The 27,762-nt window shown below is 39.1% G+C and overlaps 1 protein-coding gene and 1 non-coding gene across 5 annotated transcripts in view; both read left to right on the top strand.

Moving 5' to 3' along the window:
- LOC126471409 (protein transport protein Sec16A) overlaps window positions 1-5,397 on the top strand; it is a 241,503-nt gene extending 236,106 nt beyond the window's left edge. For all 4 annotated transcript variants that reach the window (XM_050099541.1, XM_050099542.1, XM_050099540.1 and 1 more), the window contains 3 exons: window positions 493-618; window positions 752-837; window positions 5,012-5,397. In XM_050099541.1, the coding sequence (XP_049955498.1) occupies window positions 493-618; window positions 752-837; window positions 5,012-5,143 (344 nt within the window). In that variant the 3' untranslated portion in view covers window positions 5,144-5,397. The remainder of the gene's footprint in view (window positions 1-492; window positions 619-751; window positions 838-5,011) is intronic.
- Window positions 5,398-8,299: 2,902 nt separating this feature from the next.
- Trnal-caa (transfer RNA leucine (anticodon CAA)) lies at window positions 8,300-8,374 on the top strand. Its single transcript has one exon. It is a non-coding gene; the product is annotated as a tRNA-Leu (tRNA).
- Window positions 8,375-27,762: the final 19,388 nt, after the last annotated feature.

The following is a 27,762-nucleotide window of genomic DNA, read 5'->3' as shown; positions in this document are numbered from 1 at the left end:
CAATTTAGTAACTCAAAAATCATTGTACTAACAAGGAAGTTTTCAAAACTTCCTGGCAGATTAAAACTGTGTGCCGAACTGAGACTCGAACTCGGGACCTTTGCCTTTCGCGGGCAAGTGCTCTACCAACTGAGCTACCCAAGCACGACTCACGCCCCTTCCCCACAGCTTTACTTCTGCCAGTACCTCGTCTCCTACCTTCCAAACTTTACAGAAGCTCTTCAAGAAATTTTTCTATTGTAATTTATTGTCCTAAAGACTTCTTTATCTCCTTTACTCTCATTAGCCAATTTAGTTGCTTCATTTATATTTCTAGGTCCATACGGATTACTATTGTTTTCATCTGAATGTGTTTGCCTGCCTCTTTGAAGATCGTTATTTCACCTGCACTTGTGTATCTTCATACGTAATCTTGGTATATGATGTATATAAATAGTTTATTAATTATTTTCTTGTAAAGTGATTTTCAAGGGATTGATTTGTTTCTGTTAGGTCTGCGTGCAAACTATGTGGATGTTCTAGGCAGTAGCAAAACTCCCAATCAAACAATAAAATCAGACTTATTCCCTTCAGTCAGCTCAACACAAGCATCCACTACTTACTTCATCCCAGCTCCAGGTAAGGAGGTTTAGCAGTTGTTTTACAAAATCATTTGCATTATCTTTGTCACTTACTTACTTATTTATTTATTTTCTGATCTATACATATCGAGAATTTATCACTTGTTAAGCAACACACTTTCTATTTACAGCTGATGAAAATGCACCGACGGACTTTCTCACTTCTGCATCAAGTGTAGATGGAGAGGGTGATGTCACCCAAGAATCATCATCTGTAGTGAGTATTTTACATTAAGACAGTGATACTGAACCTAATGTATTTGTAGCTCTGGCTAATATAATGCAGAATTATGTTTTTAATAAAGATGTACAATGTCAGAAACAATCAAAGAACTTTTGCCACAAAGGCCTGTTAGACAAAGTCCTGTTAGGGGCAGTCAGGTGAAGATAGGTCAGATGCCAAAAAGTGTAGCTGAACATTTTATCTCAGCAAAATTAAATTTTTGCAGTTATTAAAACATTTTTCATCTTGGAGACGAGACAGTCAATGGTGTTATAGAATGTACTTTTTGTGTCAATAGCTTTGTAGTCTCAAGTTCACATTTTATTGAAGTGCAGTATAGTGAAATGAAAGAATATTACATTATAGTGTTAATGTCATTTTATAATTAACTTAAAACAGTGATATTAGGAGTGTCTATGACTACAATCATCAGTGGAGTAGAACAAGTTGCACAACAGAAAATTCTTTGATTCAGTTTTAAACTCTCCCACATTATTCACTTGACATTTAGTATAATTGGGTAGGTTGTTGAATACATGTGTGTCCATATATCTGACTCCTTCCTATACTAGTTTCAACCTATTGAAGTATTTGTGCAAGTTTTTTTGATCACAGTGTATATTTGTAATGCAATTCCAAATGTTAATGTTAGGTAACTAGTTCTTGTAAAATGTATGGGAATAATCATATAAAGTTATTAAATAATATTATAATGAAAACTGAAATGAAAATAAATGTTGTACTATTAAATAATTTTGGTCCTAATAGGGTTTTGAATTCATTTATGCTGTTTCACATTTTCTAACAGAATCTGCATATCATAAAGTTTGCTGATCGTTCCTTCAGACAGATCTACAATGTTCAAATTCATAATGAGATTACTACTGCATAAATTATCAGGTAAAGCATCCCCCCCCCCCCACCCCCACCCCAGAACTGAGAATCCCCTTGCCATCCGTGTCCGGTCACTTCTTACTGAACTCAATGCTTTCCCTCTACCACCTTTACTGCGGGTCCACTTATGTACACCTCTACAGTCCATGCCTTGGCCACAGCTTTGCCTTGACCTATCGCAAGGCCCAAAAGCTTCAGTTCTGCCAGCAATTTTTCTCTCTTCTCAGCAAGTTCCAGGGCTCAGAAATAGTCTACACTGATGGATCAATGGTCGACGATCTTGTTGACTATGCTTACTCACATTCGACGTACTGAACAGCACTCCTTGCTGGATGGCTGCAGTGTTTTCACTGCAGAGTTGATAGCCATCTATCGTGCTCTTTAGCATATCCGCTCCTGCACCAGTGAGTCCTTTGTCATCTCTAGTGACTCCTTAAGGAGCCTACAAGCTCACGACCAGTGCTTCTCTCGACATCCTTTGGTAATGACGATCCAGGAATTCTTTATGCCCTCGGTAACAGTAGCTGTTCAGTGATCTTCATTTGGACCCCAGGACATGTCGGGATCCCAGGAAATGAAGTTGCTGACAGCCTGGCCAAACAGGCTACTAGTAAACCAGCTCTGGAGATTGGTCTGCCGGAGACTGATTTCCAGTCGGTCTTCCGCTGTAAAGTTTTCACGATCTGGGATACGGAATGGCGCACCCTCAGTACACCAAATAAACTCTGTGTTATCAAGGAGACAACAAATGTGTGCCGCGCAAGATTAGCCGAGCGGTCTGGGGCGCTACAGTCAAAGACTGTGCGGCTGGTCCCGGCGGAGGTTAGAGTCCTCCCTCGGGCACGGGTGTGCATGTGTTTGTCCTTAGGATAATTTAGGTTAAATAGTGTGTAAGCTTAGGGACTGATAACCTTAGCAGTTAAGTTCCATAAGGTTTCACACACATTTGACTATTTTGACAACAAATGTGTGGTGGTCATCCATGCGAGCCACTTGCAGGGCCTCGGCAGGCTTTTAACGTTCCCAACACCCTACCTATGGTGGTGGGTGACAATGCCTCAATGGCTGATTTAGTTTTATGTTTTATTCGTGAGGGGGGGTTTTTTATCATACGATCTAAGGGTGGACGTCTGGACTTCTCTTCCAGGCCTCCACCCTCCCTCCATTTTACCTCTTTGTCACTCCCTGTGTGTGTCTTGTCTTTTAGGCTGGACATTTCAGTGTTTTTCAGAGTGGCTGGCTTATCCTTTTTTTATTCTTGTGATCGGCGATCCCAGACCATCTGTTATATGGTTTTAATACATTCCTCTGCTTTTCCTTTTAGTTTATATTTTCCCATTTTGGTTCGCTTCTTTTGTTTTCTCTTTCAGTGTGGTTTCCCATTAGTTTCACACCCTCTTACTCTCCCAGCTCCTTTTTGGAATTGTTTTACCTTTAATCTTGTTTGCCTGTAGAAAAAGGGACTGATGACCCTGTAGTTTGATCCCTTTATACCCCAAACCAACCAACCAGCCAACCAAAGCATCATTAAAACTGATGTGATTACAAGGTAAAGGAACTTCCACTTGTGTATTGAATACTTCTGGGTTATTTGTGTTGGGCCAAATCTGGATAGAATTGGCCCCCTTCGCTAGTTTCCCTACCTGTCAGCACATAGGGAGAGGACTTCTTTGTTTTTGCAGCTGTTTTTCTGACATCATTTTTATCAACAGTTTCATTTATATCTGATGCAAGTCTCTTCTTACCAGATCGATTCAGTTGTCATCCATGCATTGTGAAACTAAATTTTTCATAATTGTTGATGACAAAAAGGCTTAAGTTTTGAACTTCAAGCAGAAGTGTTTTAGTTTTTGATTCATTCATCGATTTTCATTATTCACACAAGACCAGTCAACTAGATCAAATCTCATAGGTAGTTTTGTCACAAACACATTTGTAGTCTGCAGTAGCTGCAAGATAATGACCTTTTTTTTTTTTTTTAAATTAACTGGTCTTGTTGCAGTAAACATTGTTTGATCCCACTGAGATCAACACAATCTCTTTTAGTGGAATTGTCACATTCCTTCTCAACATTGTTGAACATGTATCCAAACTTCACTCCAGGCCTAACATGCAGCTGAGACACTCACAATTTCTGTAGGAGAGTTTGATACAAAGTTTGGAACATTGCGTGCATGACTGTCTCCAAATATTTTGACTTTAAGTTCATGGGGCATGTATGTTTTGTGGTGGGAGAACTGTTCTATGCAGATTTCGTATTTTTAGACATAGAGTTTAACACAACATTGTGGTCTTCTACATTCTTAAACATAAAATTTATTTATTGGTTAAATTTTGAATTTGTGTAGAACACTGTTCTGTCTCTACTATTCTTACACATTTTTTTCTAATTTGTCCATTCCTGTTTTATTTTTTAGACGCATTACATTTTTTGTGTATATGTGAGAAAAGTGTTTGGAAACACATATTTCCATCCACTTTCAAGCTGTTGCTGTTCCTCAGAATTTTGCATCTGTGTTCTAAAGCAGCATATTTTATTTGTAACACTTCAGTATCACTTTGCAACACTCGAATTATTGAATCATTGTCTCTGATAATGTTTAGATACTTTTTTCACGCATTTCCATTACGTAGGTATTACATGACCGCAAGTAGTCCACTGTTACCAATTTTATGTTTATTTTGCAACAATTTTCGCAAAATCACCATTTAAACATTTGCTGCGAATACCTTTCCTGACTTTTTTATAACATGGCTTACAATTATTACCATTTTTTATTTCACCTTTAGCACAGTCCAGTTGGTGCCATGTCGAATAAAGTTAGATAGCTAAGTGTTCCTTAATACCCTGACCCTCCTTATATGGCTGGTATAGTGACACTTTGATAACCATCTGAACATGCATTGTCTTCCTCCCCTTCAGAAAGAGACACTCTGGCACTTTGAAGGTGATACATGAAGCTGATACACAAATAATTTGTTGAGTTTACAGTCTCGTTATGTATAACGTATCTTGTGTGTAAGCTAAACCCTGAAAAATATTTTTATTGTACAAAATGTTTGGCAAAACTTTCTTCCTTTCCTTGTTTGATTATACTATATGTATTGTAGGCACAAAACTGAATATGGCTTTTTCAGGAAGATGGCAATCTAAGCAGAAAATGTGCTGTATTTACCAACACCATTAAACAGGTGTTCCACAGTCTGTAATTATTTTGTACTTGGTAATCAGAGATTTTTGTAATTATTTGTATTTGTGTGAAATTTTTTACAGGCTGCAACAGGAAACAACTACAGCATTCCGCCAATGTACGATCCCAACAGCCCAAACTACCCAGCTGCGGCAGTAACATCGACGACGACAGCAGCAGCAGCAACAGCAGCTAGAATCTTATATCCTAACTGACTGTGCTGGCCTCTTCCACTTGATTATTTATCTGTTGTCTGTATGGTTTCTGTAAAAAAATCCTTTTGGTATTCATTAGTTTCTTAAAGTTCTCTCTCTCTCTGTTCTACTTTTTAAATGATTTTGGATTTGTTTATCCATGTGTACATGAGTGTTCTGTTTTACTGGTTTTTATCTTTTTTTCCATATAAATGTTGTTTTGTTATGTCAATGGATGTTCTGTGATAAAAAATGTATAGTACAATATCCATAAATGAAGTATTCAATTGCCTGTTAAGTTCACTATAATGTAATATTTCTGAAATATTTTTGAGCATGTGCTGGAAGTTTATAAGTTCATTCATTTTTGCGTGTTTTACAATTATTTCACTAAGAAATTTTTGTGATAATTTCATTTGAAAACAATATACATGAATTAGCTATTTTAATTAAAATTCAAAGAATGGTGCTGTATGAATGGTGTCGTGGATACAATATTCTCCTCCCCCCCCCCCCCCCCCCCCTCTCTCTCTCTCTCTCTCTCTCTCTCTCTCTCTCTCTCTCTCTCTCTCTCTCTCTCTCTCTCTCTCTTTGTGTGTGTGTGTGTGTGTGTGTGTGTGTGTGTGTGTGTGTGTAGAGAGAGAGAGAGAGAGAGAGAGAGAGAGAGAGAGAGAGAGAGAGAGAGAGAGAGAGAGAGAGAGAGAGCTGAAATAAATTTGATGGATTGATGGGGGAAAAAAAAGTGAAGATGAAATGATGTAGCTACAAATCCTTCAGGTTTGCTGGACCTGCAGTGTGATATATTTAAATGTTTTTAACTAAAAGCTATGTGTGTTACAGATAATAGCAATATAAGATTGGTTGCCAAACACATTAGAAAGTTGTGAAGAGATGGCGGTAACATATCAAAGCTGATAACAAATTGACTTGAGTGTTTAAGGAAAATGCTGGAAAACTATATATGAGAAGGAAAAGAGGGCGAATGGTATGTCGGATTTTTCACAGTTTTAGATGTCAGTGATCGTCTCAAACTGGATCAGGGGTGTGAATGGAACAAAAGACAAGTGGCATGATGACTGTGGATCTCAACTGCACTTGAGTTTAAAGTGTTAATGCACAGATAATGAGAATGAATGCTCCAAAACTAGCTACAATAAGGTAATATTATTTTTAATATCTTACACAACAGGCCTGTCTCGGCTTATTGCCATTATCACGTGACCTGCAAAGATAACAATGGTAAGATTATCTATAAATAAATCATGGCTGTTTTATGTTTACATTTGCATTGGTACTTACATCTAGTTGGAAGTGATGGCCATATTACATCTGTAGAGAGAGAGAGAGAGAGAGAGAGAGAGAGAGAGAGAGAGAGAGAGAGTGTGTGTGTGTGTGTGTGTGTGTGTGTGTGTGTGTGTGTGTGTGTTTTATATATATTTGGTCACTTCCTGATAAGTATAATACTTTTATTGTTAGGAAACATAAAATATACGTTTGTCAGATATTTTGACAGTTCAAGTTTCACAGTTCTTTACTATGATGCTGTGTGTTTTCAAAGTATATACAGTTACACAAAATACTGAAAGGACTTACTGTGAACTTTCTCAAAGAACTGGAGATTTATATTCATACAAGGAAATATCTGCACAAAATTCTAAATGAACACACAGATTTTAAACATAAATACTATCTCAAAAACTTCATTGCCCTAATAGAATGCAAAACGAAATAGTCATATGGTTAACAAAACTTACACAGACCATAGATAAAATTTAAAGGATAGTAAGAACAATGCAATGTAACATCATCTCTGAGAAGTTGTATATACTTCTTAAACATATAACATCGCAGTAAAGAACTGTAAACTTCAATTATCTGAACATCTGACAAAAACATATATTTTATATTTCATAACAACAAAAAGTATTATACTTACCAAGAAACGACGGAAAAAAATTACTATAAATGCAATATAGTCATCACTTCTAATTAGACGCAAGTACCAATACAAATGTAAACATAAAACAATCACAACTGACGTATAGATAAACCTACCAATGTTAATTTCACAGGTCACTTCATACTGACAGTAGGCCGAATCAGGTCTGTTATGTAGAATATTAAAAAAAATATGTATATGTTACCTTACTACAGCTGGGTTTGGAGAATTCATTTCCATATGTCTTATACTGACATATACTATGCTGTAGGCCCAATGGAATGTAAAGCACAGATAGTGGTTGATTTTGGATTTTTATGGATTTATTAGGAATATTTCTATGAAAATTCTCTCATTTTCTGTGTGTGTCATCTGTTTGTGTCCATTCTTTACAATTTCATTTCAGTGATGGACATTCATATCTTTGAAACTAAGTGCACTGGAGCTGATGACCACAGTCTTTCTTTAAATGATTGCCTTCCAATATCAGATCCTGAGTGGTTCTTGTTTAGCAGGTGTAAAGGGTGTAACTTGCTACATATGTATGTTTTATATGTACCTATTGCTGATGGGCGAACTGCAGTTCCATAATGGGAGTTAAGCTGTTATGTGTATGTGAGAAACAGGGTGCATACTAAGATATTATTATTATTATTATTATTGTTATCATCATCAACATTATTATTATTATTATTTGTACTTCAAATTCTGTGAGAAGTCAGAAATCCATTTTTGTGAAATCTCAAGAGTCTTTTCATGGGAGACTGGTAAAAGAATATTCGAGGAACAAAATATAATTTTCATGATAGTTGTGTCTTCTTCCTTGTAGTGGATGTTTAGACTAACATTTGAGTTAAATATAGTGATTAATTTCTATGCTGTGATAATTAGATGTAGTGTATAGTTCTGGAAAGTTCATGCAAAGATCAATTTTTATTTTTTCAAAATGAAAGTCTTATGTTCACATTTTAAAAGTGATACTTGCTGTGTGACAGCATATTCATTTTGAAACTTCCTGGCAGATTAAAACTGTGTGTCGGACCAAGACTCGAACTCAGGACCTTTGCCTTTCGCAGGCAAGTGCTCTACCGACTGAGCTACCCAAGCACGACTCACACCCCGTCTTCACAGCTTTAATTCTGCCAGTACCTCATCTCCTACCTTCCAAACTTCACAGAAGCTCTCCTGTGAACCTTGCAGAACTGGCACTCCTGGAAGAAAGGAAGGGGCGTGAGTCGTGCTTGGGTAGCTCAGTTGGTAGAGCACTTGCCCGCAAAAGGCAAAGGTCCCGAGTTCGAGTCTCGGTCCGGCACACAGTTTTAATCTGCCAGGAAGTTTCATATCAGTGCACACTCCGCTGTAGAGTGAAATTTCATTCTGTATTCATTTTGATTAACGAGGCAGTATAACACTGTACTATATCGAACTTCTGTAATAGCTGCACAGGAGGGCTGTATCACCACAAAAATTAGAATATCACGGTCTTCATGCGTAAATAGCATCAGTTGCTCCATATATGTGCACTATTTATCTTAACCCTGTTGGGGCTGTGGTTGTATGCTTTTCTGGTCTACAGAACGGAAGCAAAAGTAGTGTGTTTTATTTGTAATCATTGAAAAAGAGACGATGGCAATATTGAATACAAGTAACCCTTATTGTGTGGGAAAAATATCATATATTTGGGATATGTGACAAGACACCTTTTTAATTTTTTAAATGTAACAAATGCCATACAAAGACAACTGAACATGAAAGCAGAGTCTCAGGAGGGAGAAACAATCCTTTCAAAGTATTCTGCTGCAGCTAGTCCACGTGCTTCAAATTATATAAACTGCATCAATCATACAAGTTTTTTAATGTGTATTGTGAAGGAAGTCAGAGAGCTAAGTTGGATGACCTCACACATTATGGAAATGAATCTCCCCAAGAAGTCACGTATTTGTGTTATGACTGGGTGCAAAAGTACATAGGAACATTACCACAGTTCAGTCACTAGGTACACTGAGTGAGGGGTCCTGCTCACTCATCGCTTATAGGGTGCCTAAAGGATGCTGCATTCTCGGATAGCTATTCAACAATTCAAGCAAATCACATTAATAGTGTTTATTACCATAAAAAAGTTTGACAATACATAACTTTCAATTTTCAATGGTGTCGCAAGCGATGGGCGACATGCAAAAAATCGAAGTCCTTTGCTGCATACAAGGTCAATCTAAGCAATTGATATGGATCCCCTGTCATTACTGCCATAGTGCTCTCTGCTATTACTGTGCGGTCTGCTACCTTGGCGATCTAGTATTGTGCGGCCGAGGCTGGCAGGAGCAGCGCTTATATTATCTTCTTGTCGTGGTGCAGCCCTAGTCAGCGGGCTATTGGCTGACGTCATCTTCATGCTGGCGTTTGTCGATACCCCGGAACATAACCCCCCCCCCCCCCCCCCCCAAAGCAACACACCGTCGTCATTCAGGAAGTGCGACCACGGCAGGGGAGGCAGGAGGGTGGGCACCTTGCGGGACCAGTAGCTTTGGCTGCAGGGGACATCAAGGTTCTGGTCATACCCCGCCATCCGGCCTGTGCTCTGGCGGAAACATCCCCCGGAAAAAGGTTCCTGAGGGTACACGTCCACCTCGTGATGCCAGGACCCAGATGAAGACTGCTGCAGTGTGGGCAGGTCCAGCTTCATCGGTAGGATGAGAGGAGGCGAACGCTCCGTCTCCATGGGGTTGTCCTGCAGAGTAATGAGGACACTCTCTGGCAGTTCCTGTGGCCTCACTGTTCTTGGAACCATGAATCTGGGGAAAGAGACACTGCAAAGTCATTGTGCACATGACAGAGGTGAAGTCGATTTTGATGTTGGCACTGCAAGCCATCTGGACCGTAAGTGAGATACGTGCAATCGAAAAGTCGACGGACTATCTCGCCTTGCGCCCACTGCTAAAAACCCTGTAAAGGACAATATCATGTGGCACGAAGTGGTACTTGTGGCCTTCCTTCAGCACCAAATGCTGAGGGGGGTAGAGCAGGTGGAGCGATTGCGGCGGCCATGAAGCAGTTACGCTGGCGATGGTCCATCTCGTGGGTGTGAACGATATGAGGTGAGAAACAGTTGCAATGCTTGATCCCTGATGTGTGCAGAGTGCAGTTTGGCCATCTGCTGCTTGAAGATTCTGACAAAACATTCCGCTTCTCCATTTGACTGTGGATGGAACAGTGCACTAGTGGGGTGCTGTATGCTATTTCATTCACAGAATGTTTCAGATTCATTTGACGTCAACCGAACGCCATTGTCTGACACTATAACTTCAGGTAAACCTTCGAGGCAAAATTTTTGTGGCAGAACAGACTGATTTTCCACACACACGACACTGTAACGTCATCTGTTCTATTTGGTGTCCATACCCTGCCAAGTACAGTGTCGACGTGCTAACTGGTTCATACAAACGATCCCCCAGTGCCATTGGTGAAAACTGCAACACTTCTTTTTGCAAAGCTTTAGAGATCAACACACGACTGTCCACTGTCATTTTGAACAAAAATTACTCCTTTCTGTACAGTGAGGCTATGCCAACGTGCAAAGTATCAGCGCACGACAGAGTTCTTTAAGCTATTGAGTGAGTGAGGGAAATATGTGCAAATATATGTTAGCAAAATGTTGAGATCTTGATCAGCTTCTGTAGCCTGTGCAACTCACTTTTCGACAACTCAATGAGTGGAAGAATTTAACTATTCCACTAATCATATAAAATTTAAAAGTTAAGGGAAAATTTCTGTCCCAACAAGATATTGATACCAAAAATATTACAATCTCCTTAAAACTCAAAATCCTACACTAAATCATGGACTTTGGAATCACAATGAAACAATGGAAAATCCAGGAAAGAATAATAACAATACAGTAGTGTCCCGTTAATCCGAACTAGTTGGGACCGGACCTTGTTCGGATTACCGATTTGTTCGGATTAGCCAGAATTACGGTGATGAGTTTCTAGAATGAAGTATACCAAGCAGATAAGTGGGTACAACATGGTAACAAATGGGAGCAAGTGTGGGAACAATGTCTAACTCTCACTCCCTGTCCTTGTTGTTGTGCATTGTTGAGACCTTTGTAGTGTCTGAGGTCAGTGCACTGTCAGCTGGCTCGCAAAGTGCTTGGTTATGTTAGTTATCGATCCCTGGCACACGTAACTGCTGTACTGTATTCGTTCAGGTGGAGTGGTATATGTATTTTCGTCATGAGTAAACGGAAACGTGCACTGTCAACTCTCAAAGAAAAACTGAATGCTTTGGAGCGGATAGAGTATGGTGAGAATGTATCTAAACTGGCAAAGGAACTGGGTGTTGTAAAGCAACCATTTGTGATTGGAAGAAGAACCGAGTATAGCTTGAACAGTTCTATGCAACATCTTCGGGAAAAACACTCAAAATTCAGCAGATTTTGAAACAGTCCTAGTATGATTAAGTGGATGAAGCTCTTTCCCTTTGGTTTACGCAGGAAAGAGAAAGGGGAACTTCTTTGAGTGGAGCACTGGTTCAGGAGAAGGCTGTTTACCTGAACAAGTTAACGAATGGTGATGAGTCTTTTAGTGCGAATACAGGATGGTTGGACAGATTCAAAAAAGTCTTAGAATCCGTCAGCTAACAATTACTGGAGAGAATCTTTCTTCTGACCATGATGCAGTGAAGGAATACTTGGGTGAGTTTGAAAAAATGAAGAGAGAGGGAAAGTATTCTCCCCAACAAATATATAATGCTGACGAGACTGGCCTTAATTATAGCGCATTGCCAACAAAAAGCCTGGCATCAAAAGCAGAAGACCGTGCTCCTGGTTTTAAAATGGGCAAAGAGCGTGTAACTTTATTAGTACGCAGCAATGCTGCTGGTAATCACAAGCTGCCTTTAATGCTGATCAGCAAATCTGCTAGGCCCAGAACCTTTAAAAACTGCAACATGAAGTCCCTGCCCGTATATTATTGCAACCAGAAAAAGCACAGATGGACGATAAGCTGCTCAAAATGGTTTCACGGCCAGTCTGTTCCCTCTGTTCGACGGTTTACTAAGGAAGATCATTTATCTCACCCCAGCACTGAGGAATTACATGACGGAGAAACTGTGCCGAAGTTTCTGCCGCCGAATGTTACACCACTTCTACAGCCGATGGACCAGGACGTACTGCAACCATTTGCAGGAAACAATTTTTAAGAATGCTGATCCAAGATTATAGCATTCCATTAGTGTACAAAATAAAAAGACCAATGTAAAGGATGTCGTTTATTGGGCCACTGAGGCACAACAGAATATTTCGGAAAATACTCTGAGAAAATAGTGGAGAAAACTGTGAATATCTCTCGAGTTTCGGGACAACCTAGTCGAAAGTGGAATGGAAAATCTACTACAAATGATACCGACAATCCCCGGATGTGAAGAAGCTAGTGAAGGAGACGTAGACGAGTGTGTGGCAGCGGATGGGGCACAACCTTACTGACGCTAATTTTGTTGCTGCTGTGACTCGAGACCAGGAAGAAGTGGACCGCTGTGACAGAAGTGGCAATGTGCCCGAAAGGGGCAAAGGAGAGCCGGTGCCAGACAGTGATGCAGCAATAGCCCTTGACCTCGTGTTACGTTATTTGGAGCAACAGCCCACTGCTACACCTGCCGATTTGACGTTCACGAGATGACGGCGTGACTGTGCGTCATCTACCGAACTGTCTTTATTACGCCAAAAAACAGTGATCGAGTTTTTGTCATCTAAAAAGTAGGGGTAAAATGTCCACTGTATTTTAGTAAATTTGACAGCTTTTCTTTCATTGTTATGCATTGTTTAGACCTAATGTTTTTGTGCCAATTTTCCTAATACACGTTTACTGTACTGCGTAAATGAAAATAGTGTCTACGTACAGCATTTTACCGCACAGTTTTCCGTACTCAGATCAACATTTTTCATCTACATCTACGTCCATATTCCGCAAGCCACCTGTCTGTGTGTGGCGGAGTGTACCCCGAGTACCTCTATCGGTTCTCCCTTCTATTCCGAACATTCGGATTACCAGTGTTCAGATTAGCGGGACTCTGATGTATTACGAAAAGGGTAGGATGCTGCTCACTATATGGCAGAGATGTTGAGTCACAGACACACACAACGAAGACTACTGAACATGTGAGCTTTTCGCCGCCTCTGGCTGCTGGAGCAACACGCAAGTCTTCCATCTCCAATAAATGGACAAAAAGTATTTTTGCACTCGGGTGGGTCTCGAGAACAGCTGATTAGGTTAAAAAAATGATCCCACTAAACGTAGGGCAAATTGTGAAGAATAAAGTACACTTCATGTAAGAAGGCTAACAACACTGATAACCCACTAATCACCTCAAGTTGAGCTACAAGAAAGTTAACTACTTTTCCTAATGGAAATGAGACTGGAGTAACTTTTTGTCACCAGTTTGAAAGTCTTAAGAAATTTTTTAATTCTCAATCTTACACAAATTGTGAGACCTGACAGCACATTTACCCTTTCTTCTCGTATACTCACAAACAAGTATATCGACTGTGATGTTGTCAATCCTGCTGCCACATTCGGCCGCCACCACGACAGCACGGAGCTTCTCCTTCAGGTGGCATACCTGTGGAAAGGAAAAACACTGGTCGTAAAAACTTCTGCTCTGTTCTGTCAGTCTCACAGCAAGCAGTTTGTTATTACTAAGTATTGTGTAGTCATCATGAAGCCTTTGGCATTTTGCTGTCAGCAGATGCTTTTGTGTGCACATTGTTTTCTTGTAATAAATGGCACATTTTCTTTGCAATTAAAGTTTTATTTTTGTGTTATTCTCTATGTTTTATTGCTACAGGATTATCCTATGGTAGTGGCTAAAGTAATTTTGTTGTTGTTGAAGTATTGGTTGTTACCAACAAACAGAAATTTAACTGAAAACTAAATGAAAAATTCCCATATTCTAAAAAAAATTCGTGTTTTTTTTTCCAGATTTTTTGGTTGCCTGGGTGTATGCACCCTGGATTAACATGCTACTCATTTCACTTTTTTATAGCCGTGTGCACTTTCTGGATTTATAAAGTTCATGGGTAGTTTTCATCATGAAATTGCCACTTATATATAATTTTATCTGGAATGTTTGCTACTAAGTTTTATTGACCACTCATTTCATGTTTTTGTCAATGAGAAAACTGTTTCTTTCTAACAAAGATTTACTATTCCTAAAAAGCACCCCTTAATATTTCCGAGTTACTTTTAAGAAGCAGATCCAGATTTTGAATCCTGCTCGGGGTCTAAGTCTCAGAAGCTGTTGTCCCACAAACCTCAACTGCTTCTGCCCCCTCATCAGGCGCAGGTGGCTGCTGCCGCCTTTCCTCTGGTGGCATGGGTTGTTCAGCAGCAGCGCAACTCCCCTCACAGCCGTCAGCACTATGCGGCACGTGTCCTCCGCAGCCACTGCAAAATGACGCTTTGTGCACCAAAAAGTAAACTGATGTGAGAGCAAAACCGAGGAGCACACGGTTGGCCACTTCTAGAATTTCCACATAAATTCTGGAGCCGCTTGACCTGCTGCTACCTCAAACGTGCGATGTTTTAAAGATAAGTGTGAGAGAGAGCCTTTTTACTGCGCAACACATGTCTGTGTATGCAGGATGGACGTTGGTCGTGGGAGGACGGGAGTTGCGTCAGACGAGCGACGCTGACAAGAGTTTGCCGCTCACGCCATAGAATCTGTATGGAAAGCACAAGGAGTAATTACGTGTTATTCCTTGGTGGTTGAATAATTGTAGTTGTTATAGGCAACTGAAACATGGTTTGTCTAGAGACTCTTACTTAATCTTGGTGTTAGACTTGCTAGAAGCAAGACCTGTCTTAAATATCTGGTGGTTATTAAACCCACCACATTGTAATTATATTTAATAGTATCTAATGGTTAACAATGCAGGTGACTTGCAAGAGTTTGTATGATTATGTGAAACTTGTGGAAATGAAAATATATCTGAACTTAAAGTATTATGAGGGTACCAAATTATTTCAAGAGAGAGTGTGTTTTTTAATTCCTCTAACCAGCATTATTTCTTCGGAGAAGTTGTGGAGATCGACGCAGCTGTGTATCCAGAGAAGAGGCTCAGCTAAATACTCCAAGTAAGTCAACTGCAGTAAGATAAGTGTGAAGTTCGCAATCCAGTTTTTTGTCGCTTCTCTTGTCACCGAAACCGTTAGAACGTGGCGATCGACGTGATCGGGGCTCAAAGAAAGAGGAATTTTGAAACGAAATCAAGATGAGAAGATATTGTGAGTTGCCATAGCAACCACTAGTAACAAGACAGGGAAATTGTTTTGCAGAGTTGGATTCTGCATAAACGGTAAAAAGGGGTGAACATTAATAAATACCGTACAAGACAAGATGTAAGGAAAATCTGAACAGTTTAGACTAAGAAGAGTTACGATGAGATCTATTCAATTATGAAGATCCAGTGTGGAGAGTAAGCAGCCCTCATACACATTGCAGGAATGTGGATGCCGTAACCAGCAACCAATGCCAATGGTGTCAGCTGCTGCTCACCGATGCTGACTACAAATCCGTTCACCGGCAGTGATGCTGAAACCAACCTTCGACACTGCCGGTGCCTGTGCTGTTCACCAGCGCTGATTCCACACCGGTGCAGCCTAAAACTCTACGCTGGTTGAGCGAAAGACAATAACTATTTGAGTGTGAAGTTAAGGACACTGTTCAAAAATAGACTGTTAGTATAGTTATTATACTCAGAGGTGAATTTTTTAAATTATCACTAGATCTAAAAGTAAGAAGGATGTGGATAATACTCAGAAAATTTGGGAAATATCAGAACCAGCCATGGCCATGACAGTGAGTAGGGAAATGCCTGACTGGTCTGAAGTAGTAAGTTTAACCAAAGCTTAAAATGCACAAATGACTACTTTAAGTCACAGGTTAGACTCGGTGAATACTCAGTTGAATGCTAAATTAGATGACCAGAAGGCAGATTCAGCAACTCTAAGTGAAAAGCTGGAAGCACCCAGGAAAAATTAATATCTGATTTGTGGGACCCTAAGGATTATAACAGTGTGTGGGGTACGATGAGAGAGTATTTCGACTGGCATTTAATATGTTCGAAGTACTTAGATAAGCTCATGGAGGAAGAAGGGTTAGTTCTAAATTCGAGGCCTTAAATGATAGAATGGAGAGTTTGCTATTAGATTTAAAAAATGAATTAAGTAATTCCTTGACTATCCAGATGAATCAAGTGTTTACTGACCTTAACCAAAAGCAGAATGACCAATTTCAGAAGTCGACCCAGAAGTCAGAATTCGATATTGAAGACAAATGTAATAATGGAGAAGCTGAACTTGGTGAAAAGTTAGGATCATTTCAAAGTGTATGCAATTATACATTTAATGCTGTAAAACAAAGATTACACACTTTCCTTTAAAGTGTTGAGAAGCAGGACAAACTAAGTCATATAGTCCAGTCGCAAATCGCAGGCATTAACATGCGAGTTGATAATTTGGAAAGAAATTTTAAGAGAAACTAACCACTTCAGACATAATAAATATCAGTAATCTGGAGGAACAGGTAGAAGACTCTATAGAAAAGTTGATGCAATGGTAACCTCCGACAACGTTTCTCAAAATTTAGCTTCGGAACTTAATTATATTAAGAGAGGCATATATAATTTATGGAAAGAATTCAAACTTATGCAGGACAAAGTAGATAATAGAGTGACTTTTCCCAGCGTAGCGTTAACTAGTGAAGTAATGACAGATTTACAACGGGGGCAAATTCTGGACTATCCAGACAGTTGCCAAAGTTTAAGCCAGATGGAGAGGTGCATCCTACTCATTTTCTGAAATGGTTTAACCAAGCCTTGCCGATAAACTAGGAAGATTCAAAAAAGATCGAATTTGCAGTAGGGTACCTTTCAGGAGAAGCTTCAGAGTGGGGCACAGTGAACATCGAGAACTTTTCATCCTGGGCAAGCACCCAGGAAAAATTAATATCTGATTTGTGGGACCCTAAGGATTATAACAGTGTGTGGGGTACGATGAGAGAGTATTTCGACTGGCATTTAATATGTTCGAAGTACTTAGATAAGCTCATGGAGGAAGAAGGATTAGTTCAAATTTTAATAAGACGTTTACCCATTAATGCCAGGAATGATATATTGTGTAGTGGGTGGAAAACTGTAGAAGAACTGTTGTCTTTTGTGTATGCACTTGATGCTTTGAACAAGTACCGTAACGGGAGCATACACCACAATGAAAATCAGACTTATATAAGGAATAGTAGTAATAATTTTAGAAAACATGAGGCTAATTTTGCTAGAGTACACCAATGTAATAGGAGTAATGGTAATGGTAATTACCAAAAGAAGCATCCAACTTTATATATAGGCCCAGTGACATCGCAAGAATTTTTACCAAGCAGTAATAAAGTACAAAGTGGTAATGTAATACTTCAATTCGGTAACCAACCAGTGATTACCGATAATGAGGAAAACTTAGTGCTATCTGGATCCAGGGCTAGGGCCCAGGTCATAGAAATACATTAGGAGGCCTAGTCCATAATAAGTATGTTAATTTCACACATAAAATACCAACCAAAGAATGGTTGTTAGTGGAGAACTGAGCTTAACTACCATTAATCCACAACCAATAATAATGGAAAAAGTAGAGGATTTTGAAGTTAACATATTTATAGATTCTGGGAGTGAAGTGTCACTTATTTCTAGCGCTTTATTTAGCAAATTATGAACTAAACATCACTTACCACTATTACCAGTATCAGGAGTGTATACAGCCAGTATTCCTGGAACAAAGAGCAAAGTTTTAAAACACGAGACCCAGGTGAACTGCAATATTGAGAATATTCCATTTCATCAGACACTGTTAGTATATATAAAATATCAATAGGGATGTGTTGTTTGGCCTAATTTGCTATCAGAATTTAACGTCGTATTAAATTTTGAGGAGAATCTTCTGTATTTTGGTAAAGGTGACTACAAATATTGTTTACCGTTTGCGACAGATGGCTATATTGGTAACAGACAATTGAGAATCAATGTTTACAATTAACAGTGACAGCACAATTGTCACCAGAGATTGAAGAGGTAAGTTATGTGTCACATCGTGTTGACGTACAGGGCAAAGTAAATGAATTGCCAATATTAACCAATGAACAAAAACTAGATTTGTATAAAGTTCTGATGCACTATGGAGAAGTATTTTCCGATCTTCCCAGTAGTATTAGCGATTATGTATGTAAATTTAAAATCAAAGATAGTACTTCATTTTTCTGTAGGCCATATCCAATACCGGTAAGTCTAAAAGAAGCAGTTAAGGAAGAAATTGACAAGATGATTGACAATAACATTATAGAACGCAGCTCTAGCATCTTGAATAACCCTGTGGTGGTAGTAAAAAAGGCTACAGGAGGTGTGCGGTTAGTACTAGATGCACGTACTTTGAATAAGCATATAGAGACAGAACGAGAAAGACCCATTAACATCGATGAATTATTGTCCAAATTTGAGAAAGCAAAGTATTTTAGCACGATGGGCGTGACTGTTGGATATTGGCAAATTTGGTTACATCCTGAATCAAAGAAATGTACAGCATTTATATTTGATGGAAAATCATATCATTTTAATTGTTACCATTCGGGATAAATATCTCAGTATATGTGTTTATACATGCGCTGGACGAGGCATTAGGAACGGAATTGTCAAAGGATTTAATAATACATGTAAATGATACACTAACAATCACATCTACCTGGGAAGAGCATTGCCTGACGTTGAGTAAAACCCTGAAAAGGTTTAAAGGAAAAGGTATTACAGTAAAAGTGCCCAATTCGCACTTTGTGAGGCAAGAGCTTAAGTTTTTAGGGCATATTGTAAGAGTACAGGGAATTAAGCCTGATCTGGAACGTATAGAGACCATTAAGGAGTGTCCACCCCCTAGATATATAATACAATTGAAGGGATTTATTGGAATGATTGGATACTATAGACGATATATACGAAGTCAAGAGTTGAGCGACCCAAGATTTTTACTTTTGTTAAGGAAGGGAATACCATGGATTTGGGACCAAGAGGCCAATGATGTGTTTGAAAATGTAAAAAGAGCACTGGTAGAATCACATGTATTACACCATCCGGTTATGGGTGAGCCATTTAAAATATCAACAGATGCGTCCGACTATGGTATAGCAGCAGAACTTTTCCAAGGAGAGAGGCGCCTGGAAAGTACAAATCACCAGTCTACAGCTTTTGCCAGCTGGAGTCTTAACAAACATGATTAAACCACACAGCCACAGAAAAAGAACTATTACCAGTAGTATGGAGTATCCAAAAATTCCAAACACTAGTATGGGGAACAGAAATCCATGTATATACAGATCATCAAGCTCTATCTTTTTTAATTAGTCGGTTATTACATAGTAGATTAATGCGGTAGATGGTGTTCCTTCAGGAATATGACATTAAAATAATGTATGTAAAAGGTTCTGAAAATATTGTACCTGACACTTTGTCTAGATTGCATGTGGACATGAAAGAGTTAAAACATATGGAAGGACCCAGCGTAATTTTTGTGCTTAATTTTATGACAGTAGAATATCCGCACAACAGGGTACAAGAAATGGCTCAAAGAATAACCGAAAACATCCATCATGATCCCTACTTTACAGAAATATATGCTGTGTGTAACAAGAATTCCTTACCTCTTGATCAAGCAGGAAGGTGGAAAATTATAGGGCATAATTTATTTTGTAGAGACAGTATAACATCTCGACAGTGGCGTTTATGCATCCCGATGTTGAATGGAGGACGAGATGGTGTGGTATGTTCATACTGGATATGGACACTTTGGAGTAAAGAAATGTATCACTCACATGAATAAGTTCTATTATTTTAAGAAACTAAGACATAAAGTAGCATCTTTAATTAGAGCTTGTGAAACATGCCACAAGGTAAAAGAGAGTAACACTCATGTTACGTACAAAATGTATCCAATCATTCCTAAGACATTTCACGATCTTACCGCAGCGGATTTTTTCAGACCAATTCCGAAAGGGAAGGGAGGAGTATCGTACATTTTTGCCGTCGTATAGTGTTGGTCGAAGTATGTTAACTTGTATCCTATTTAGAAAGCAAATACACCAACCATGATTCACTGTCTGCAACAATGCTTTCTCGAGGTAGGCAAACCAAAACTATTTATTTCAATCAATGGACAACAGTTTGTCAGTAATGAATTTAAAGAAATTTTAGTGTGGGAAGACGTTCGCCAAGTATTAATCTCCAACTATAATCCATCTTCCAATCCGTGTGAAAGGGTTATGAAAGAAATTGGGAAATTGTGCTGCACCTATTACCATGAAAAACATACATAAAGGGCATTGAAAGTTAAAGACTTTGAGCTTATTTTAAATGAATTACCACATTTATCAATTGGATTAACACCTTTGGAAGTAACATTCAAACCCTTTGTGGGAGAACCCCTTATTAAATGTTTTACTTAGCCGGGACAACCTTCTGTGGATTACAGACTTAATCAGACAATAGTTTCTAAGAACTTAGTTGAAAGGGCACAACAATGAGTAAACAGACATAATGAGAAAGCTATCAAACCTCAATACAAGGTCGATGACCTGGTTCTAGTAAAACAGCATCTTCAGAGCTCTGCCCTGAAGAGGGAGACACACACATTTTTCCTAAAGTACGAAGGACCTTACCGAGTACAAGCGATGATACATCTCAAAGCCTTACCCCGTTTCCACAGAGGAAATTTATCTTCTGATTGCACTGATGTTCCTCATCATGGCCAGTGTTGCAAATATAATCCAAGGAACATGCAAAAACAATGAAACTACATGAATGTTTGAACCATTACACCAGTTCACATGTGCTGATACTGACTAGATGCTGACTGGTTAAATTAGGAGCAGTTTGTTCCTATTACAGGCATGACTAAGGAAAGCTTAACAGATCAATGTGGTCAAAGGTGACTGGTGTCTTAATACCTTCTTCAGAAGTGTTATCAAAACATTTTGCCATCAGGAGTATGTTGGCCACAAATTTCATAAATTGTGGAAAATGGAATAAATTTGAATTACAAAAATTATGGCTAAACTTACCTGTTTTGATGATATTTTACTGTAGCAATTTTGAAAGAACTCAAAATTGTTCACAATTTACACAACATTGGCAGGTGGTGCAAATGCGTTTTTCATCGGTAGCCTATTTGAAATTCACTTACAAGAACTAAATACATGTAAAAAAGATGCAAAACTTATCTGTTCAGTAAATGGAAAATGTGTGCTCTTGGAAAACTTATGTGAGGGTACATAATTTTGTTCAACAAACCCCCACCCACCCCCCATAAGCATTTGAAGTTCCAAGCTTTCAATATCCTTATCTACAAATGGGGAAATGCATCAGTAGTTTATGTTTAAGGTTACATTTTAATTCTACACAGGTGTCATTTTTATACACGGGACATTGTCTATTGGCGCAAAATTTTTTATTGTAGAGGCACTTCAGCAGCATGCAGTGGTTTGAGTTCATCAGGAGACACCTTTATGTCACATTAAGTTTTGGAAAGCTAACACCATACAGACTGCCTAAAGGGGATAGTCAACTATCTGAATGGCCAATGAAGATGAGAAACATCAAGAAATTTTGCAGTTTTGGCATTTTGAATGTTGTTATGCATTCTTTCACTGCCATCTAAGGTTTCATTTTTTAGAGTAATCCTTTGGGCGAGGAAATAATTTAAAAGGGGAAGAAGGTGTAATGTGATGTCGATATTTAACTAAAATTCCTTGTGGATCTTATTTTAAACAGACAGTATAACTATCCCATCTTTGTATATATATAGTTGCAATTTTGTACAGAAGAACTTAATGTGGTCTTTGTATCAAGCTAATACTCAAGCATTAAAGTTTAATTGGTTCTCTTTAACCTAGTTTCATAAAGGCAATCCCAACTGAAATTTACATATCTTACTCTTTATTGACTGCAAACCAATACTTGAAGTTCCACTGCATTTTCCATTCCCTCAAGAACAAAATTAAACTTTTAGCACCTGCGGAGAAACCAACACAATTTCTGCTTTATCATCTGATGTTTCAACACTTCACTGTTACCACATATTCAAGACTTGTCTTGCATATCTGGCAGTGCTTTATGAAAAATTCTTGTCTCAGTTATATTGAAAAATTACATGCAGACTGGTGGTGCCAATGCCAAGTTAAGGGTTACTTTGTGGCAACTGATGCTATAAAACTATTCAAATTCTACAGTTATCTTTCAGCTTACAGTAAACAGACTGCACAGTTAAAAGATAAAATACATGAAGGGAAGGTGAAAGGGAGCAATTTTAAAGGAGAAATCAGCTGTAAACCACACATTTTAGTCTGTAAATGCAAGAAAAACTAAAATGTGAAAAAGGAAAATAAAATATTTAAATGACAGTTCAATTCCATCAGATGGCAAATATTCAAAAACAGTGATGAATACTTTCTTGTGCACAGGCTTTAAGACTAAAGGTAAAACAAGGTAGATGAATAAAGTCTAATGATATGAGGGGGTTAGGTTCAGAATGAAGAAAGGATAGTTAAGTAACGGGCAATGTCAGAAGTACAGAAGGTATAAAATGTAGCTTGTGAATAGCAAGAACAGCTTTCCTGAAAGTTAAATTTCTTTATCAATACAGTGTTAGGAAACGCTTGCTGAATGTGTTTGTCTGGTATAATAATACATGGGAGGGAAACCCTGGTAAACAGTTGAGACAAAAAGAATATGCTGCTGGAAGGCGACATCTACTCAACATCTACCATTTAATTTTTCTTGTATTTGCAATGTTCATTATTGATACTATATTGGTACTCCTATTGTCAGAAACATGAACATCAAAGGTTTACATTTTTAAACTTCATATAAGCTGATAAGATTATTTTGACATTATTTTTTCCTTTTCATGTCTAAAAGAGGTGCAAATAGAAGTGTGCATCTCAGTGGCACTGCGAGGGACTTGTAGCCACATTCTTTGAACACCAGGTGTCTAGGAGTGACAGGTGACAACTGCAGCATTTAAAAATCCCAATGAAGCACAATAAAATTATGAATCTCTGGATAGTGGTATCTGCTTTGAAATGCAGAGAACTTTTAATTACTTCTCTTTGTCTAAGATTCCAATAGGAAAAAGTGTACCTTTTACGACCACATCACTTTATTTTTGAAACAGCTTAACCAATACAATGCTGAATAAAAACATTGTAAGTAGGCTTGAGGATTACTCAAAAGTTTTTCTGAGTAATTCATTATATGTAATGAGCTGGAATGGAATATTTTCTTCTTACTTTGTGCAGAAATTCATTTTTTTGTTGTTACCACTGTTGCAATTAGTCATCTGTGAATTAACTACAAATCACCACTACATACTTTTAGTTTCAACTCATTTGCCACTATTTCCAGACATTGTTTTCATCAAAACTTACTGTAGCCAATGTGATGAAAGCCTGGTCTGATGGAATTTTCTATTAATTTTATTAAAATTTCAGCACAAACTAAACTGGAAGAGGACAGTGTCTAAACAAGAGATAAGCCAAAATTATTTACTCTTAACATCTACAAATGTTCATCCAAAATGCAGTGCAAATTATTTTGAAGTGCTATGCACATTAGATGCTTTATTTGTGACCAATCACTGCACTGTTATTTTTGAGGCTGTTACAAGTATCATCACAATATGTCGGTGCAATAGTTGCTGTGGCAACTACTATCAATAGATATTTCTTTATCACTTTACACCACTCGATGCATGACCTCAGGACCACAGACAATTTTTTTTGCTCATTATTATACACATGAATGCTTATCAAATAAGTGCTACAGAATATGGCTCAAGGTTACGTGAGTAGATCTTAATTGCTGCATATGATGAATAATTTGAGAGAAAAGCGTATGACAGATTGACTAAAGTGATTACATGGAAGGGCACATACTGACGCATCAGAGTAATTTGATACAAGAAGGAAGTGTAAGGGATAAAAATCAGAGGTAGGCCAAGGCTCCCATACAGTTAAGTATATTCCAATGGAGGTAGGGTATATAGAGATGAAGATGCTTGTATAGCTATAGGCTGCATGCAAAGCTGCACCAAACCAGTGTGAATTGGAGGCATTTTTTACTTTTCAGGACAGGCAATTAAAAGAGGGGGGGGGGGGGTCCCTTATTAGGGAGATTGAGAGCTAAACATCTAGTAGTAGCCTCACATTCACTGAGGAGATACCTGCATATCACCCAGGCTGTATCATGGCATGCGAAGAGCAGCATTTCAAGCCTTACCCCTGCCGTGTCAGGAGAGCTATTCCACTGTATCTCCAGACATTGTGTTCACGAGCCCAGTGAATTCTGTTCTAGTTTTTTTGCAGACTTCTGTGTAGCTCTCCTCACCATCAGCAAAGTAGATGTTGCCCGTTATGAGGTTCAATGCCTGGTCTTTGACCCGTATCAATTAACACTTCTCAGTGAAAACTGTGCTAACTCTGCAATCCACATTAAACCCATTCTCTCTAATACCTAGTAATTTTTGCACCGCCGCCACTTTAATGTAGTCCCTCCACCCTAACACCGATGGTGTGACACAAAAATTGCTTTGTGATTGCATACTACAGGATCCCTGCTGATGAATCTCCAAGAGACTCACACCACCCACAGTTCTCTATTATCTTCCAGTTTTTCCACTGCCACCACTGTACTGTAGTCCCCACACCCTCACAATTACCATGTGACAAAGAAATTGCTTTGTGTTTCTATACTATAGGCTCCCTGCTGACATATCTGCAAGGGGCTAATACCGCCTTCAGGTCTTTACTAGCTTGTAACTGATGCATCGCTGCCACTTTTCTGTAGTCCCTGCACCCTAACACTGACGATGCGACAGTCTCCCTCCTGATGTATATCCAATACAGCTATACCACCCTCAGGACCCTAGTAGTGGTAACTGATTCACCGCTGCCACCTTCCTGTAGTCCCTCCACCTTAACACTGATGATGCGACACAGTAATTGCTTCGTGATTGCATACTACATGCTCCCTACTGATGTATCTCCAATAGACTAACACCACCCACAGTTTGCTATTATCTTGCAACTTTTCCACCGTCACCACTTTACTGTAGTCCCCATGCCCTCACCATTATGATGCGACAAAAAAAATTGGTTTGCGTTTCTGTACCATAGGCTCCATGCCAACGTATCTTCAAGGGAGTAATACCACCCTCAAGTTTCTAGTACCTTGTAACTGATGCACCACTGAGACTTTACTGTAGTCCCTGCAACCTCACACTGTCAATGCAACACAGAAATTGCTTTGCAATTGCATACTACCGTCACCCTTCTGACATATCTCCAACTGACTGATACCAGCCTCTGGTCTCTAGTAGCTCATAACTGTTGCACTACTGCCACATCACTGTAGTTCCCACATCCTCATACTGGCTATGTTTCTCGGGAAATACTTCACGATTGCATACTACATTCTCCCTGCCAATGTATCTCCAAGATAATAGTACCACACTCAGGACTTTAGTATTTTGTAAATGAATTACCATTGCCAATTTACTGTTGTCCCCGCACCCTCAGACTGACGATGCGACACAGAAATTTCTTCGCATTTGCATGTTACTTTATTTCTGCTAATGTATCTGCAAGAGACTGATACCACCCTCAGGACTCTAGTGGTTGCAACTAATGCACTGATCGCACATTAGTGTAGTCCCCAGCCATTCACTCTGACGATGCTACAAAAAAAATTGTGTCGTGTTTGTTTACTAGATGCTCACTTCCGCTGTATATGCACGAGATTAATATCGCTCACATGTCTCTATTATCTACTAACTGATGCACTGTTGCCAGTTTGTTGTTATCCCTGCATCCTCGCACTGACACTGCGACACAGAAATAGCTTCATAATTGCATACTGCAGAGTCCCCGTTAATGAATTTCCGGGAGAATAATACCACTCACAGTTTTCTATTATCTTTAAACTTTTGCATCGCTGATGCTTTACTGTAGTCCTTAAATCTTCACACTGACAATGCGACAAACAAATTGCTTCACATTTACATACTACAGACTCCCTGCCAACTTGTTTCCAAGGCACTAATACCACCGTCAGCTCTCTAGTAGCTTGTAACTGATGCATTGCTGCCACTTTACTGTAGTCACTGCACCCTCTCTCTGACGATGCGATGCAGAAATTGATTCGCGATTTCATACTACAGGGTTGCTACTGATGTATCTCCAAGGGACTAATACCACCCTCAGGTTTCTAGTAACTTGTAACTGATGCAATGCTGCCACATTACTGTAGTCCCTACATCCTCACACTGATGATGCGACATACAAATTGACTTGCGATTGCATACTACAGGCTCTCCAAAAGAGTAAAAATGCCCATTGGTCTCTATTATCTTGTAACTTATGCACCACTGCCAATTTACTATTGTCCCTCCATCCTCACATTCACAATACGACACAGAAATTTCTTTGCGATTGTATGGCAAAGGCTCCCAGTCGACATATCTCCAAGAGACTAATATGACACATTGCCTCTGGTATCTTTATTATAATTTTTGCACCACCGAAACTTTAATGTAGTCCCCACTCCCTCACATGAACAATGTGGCAAAGAAATTGCCTCGTGATTGCATACCGTAGGCTCCCAAACGACATATCTCCAAGAGACTAATACCAGCCTCTGGTCTCTAGTAACTTGTAACTGATGCACCGCTGCAACTTTATTGTAGTCCCTGCACCCTAACAGTGACAATATGACACAGAAATAGTTTCGCTATTGCGTACTACGTGCTCCTAGCCGAAGTATCTCCAAGAGCTATTACCACACACAGGTCTCTATTATCTTGTAACTTTTGCACCTCCGAAATGTAACTGTAGTCCCCACACCCTCACACTTACGATGTGACACAGAAGTTGCTTCGTGATTGCATACTGCAGGTTTGCTTCTGACATATCTCCAAAAGAATAATACCCCCCACTGATCTCAATATCTTGTAACTGATGCACCATTGCGAATTTCCTGTTGTCCCCATATACTCATACTGATGATGCAACATAGAATTTACTCCTCGATTTAATACCACAGGTTCCCTGCTGGCCAATCTCCGAGAGTCTAATACCACCCACAGGTATCTATATCTTGTAAATTTTGCACCACAGCCATGTTACTGTAGGCCCCACATTCTCACATCGATGATGCACAAAGAAATTGCCTCACAGTTGCATACTACAGTCTCTATGCTGCGTATCTCGAAGAAATTAATACTGCCCTCAGGACCGTAGTAGCTTGTAACTAATGCACCACCGCCACTTTAGTGTATTCCCCACCCTCTCACACTGATGATGCGACAAAGAAATTGCTTCACATTTGCATACTACAGCCCACCTGCCGACGTATCCCCACGGGAGTAGTACTACCCTCAAGTTTCTAGAAGCTTGTAACTGAAGCACCGCTTCCACTTTACTAAAGTGCCTCAGACTAAGAATGTGACACAGATATTGCTTCACAATAGCATACTACTGTCCGTCTGCAAATGTACCTCCAACAGACTAATACTGCCCTCAGTACTCTAGTAGCTTGTAACTGATGCACAGCTGCCACCTTACTGCA

The sequence above is a fragment of the Schistocerca serialis genome, chromosome 3, assembly GCF_023864345.2.
Source record: "Schistocerca serialis cubense isolate TAMUIC-IGC-003099 chromosome 3, iqSchSeri2.2, whole genome shotgun sequence".
Lineage (NCBI taxonomy): Eukaryota > Metazoa > Arthropoda > Insecta > Orthoptera > Acrididae > Schistocerca > Schistocerca serialis.
Note: the sequence above shows the minus strand (reverse complement) of the source record. Positions and strands in the feature narration are given on the sequence as shown.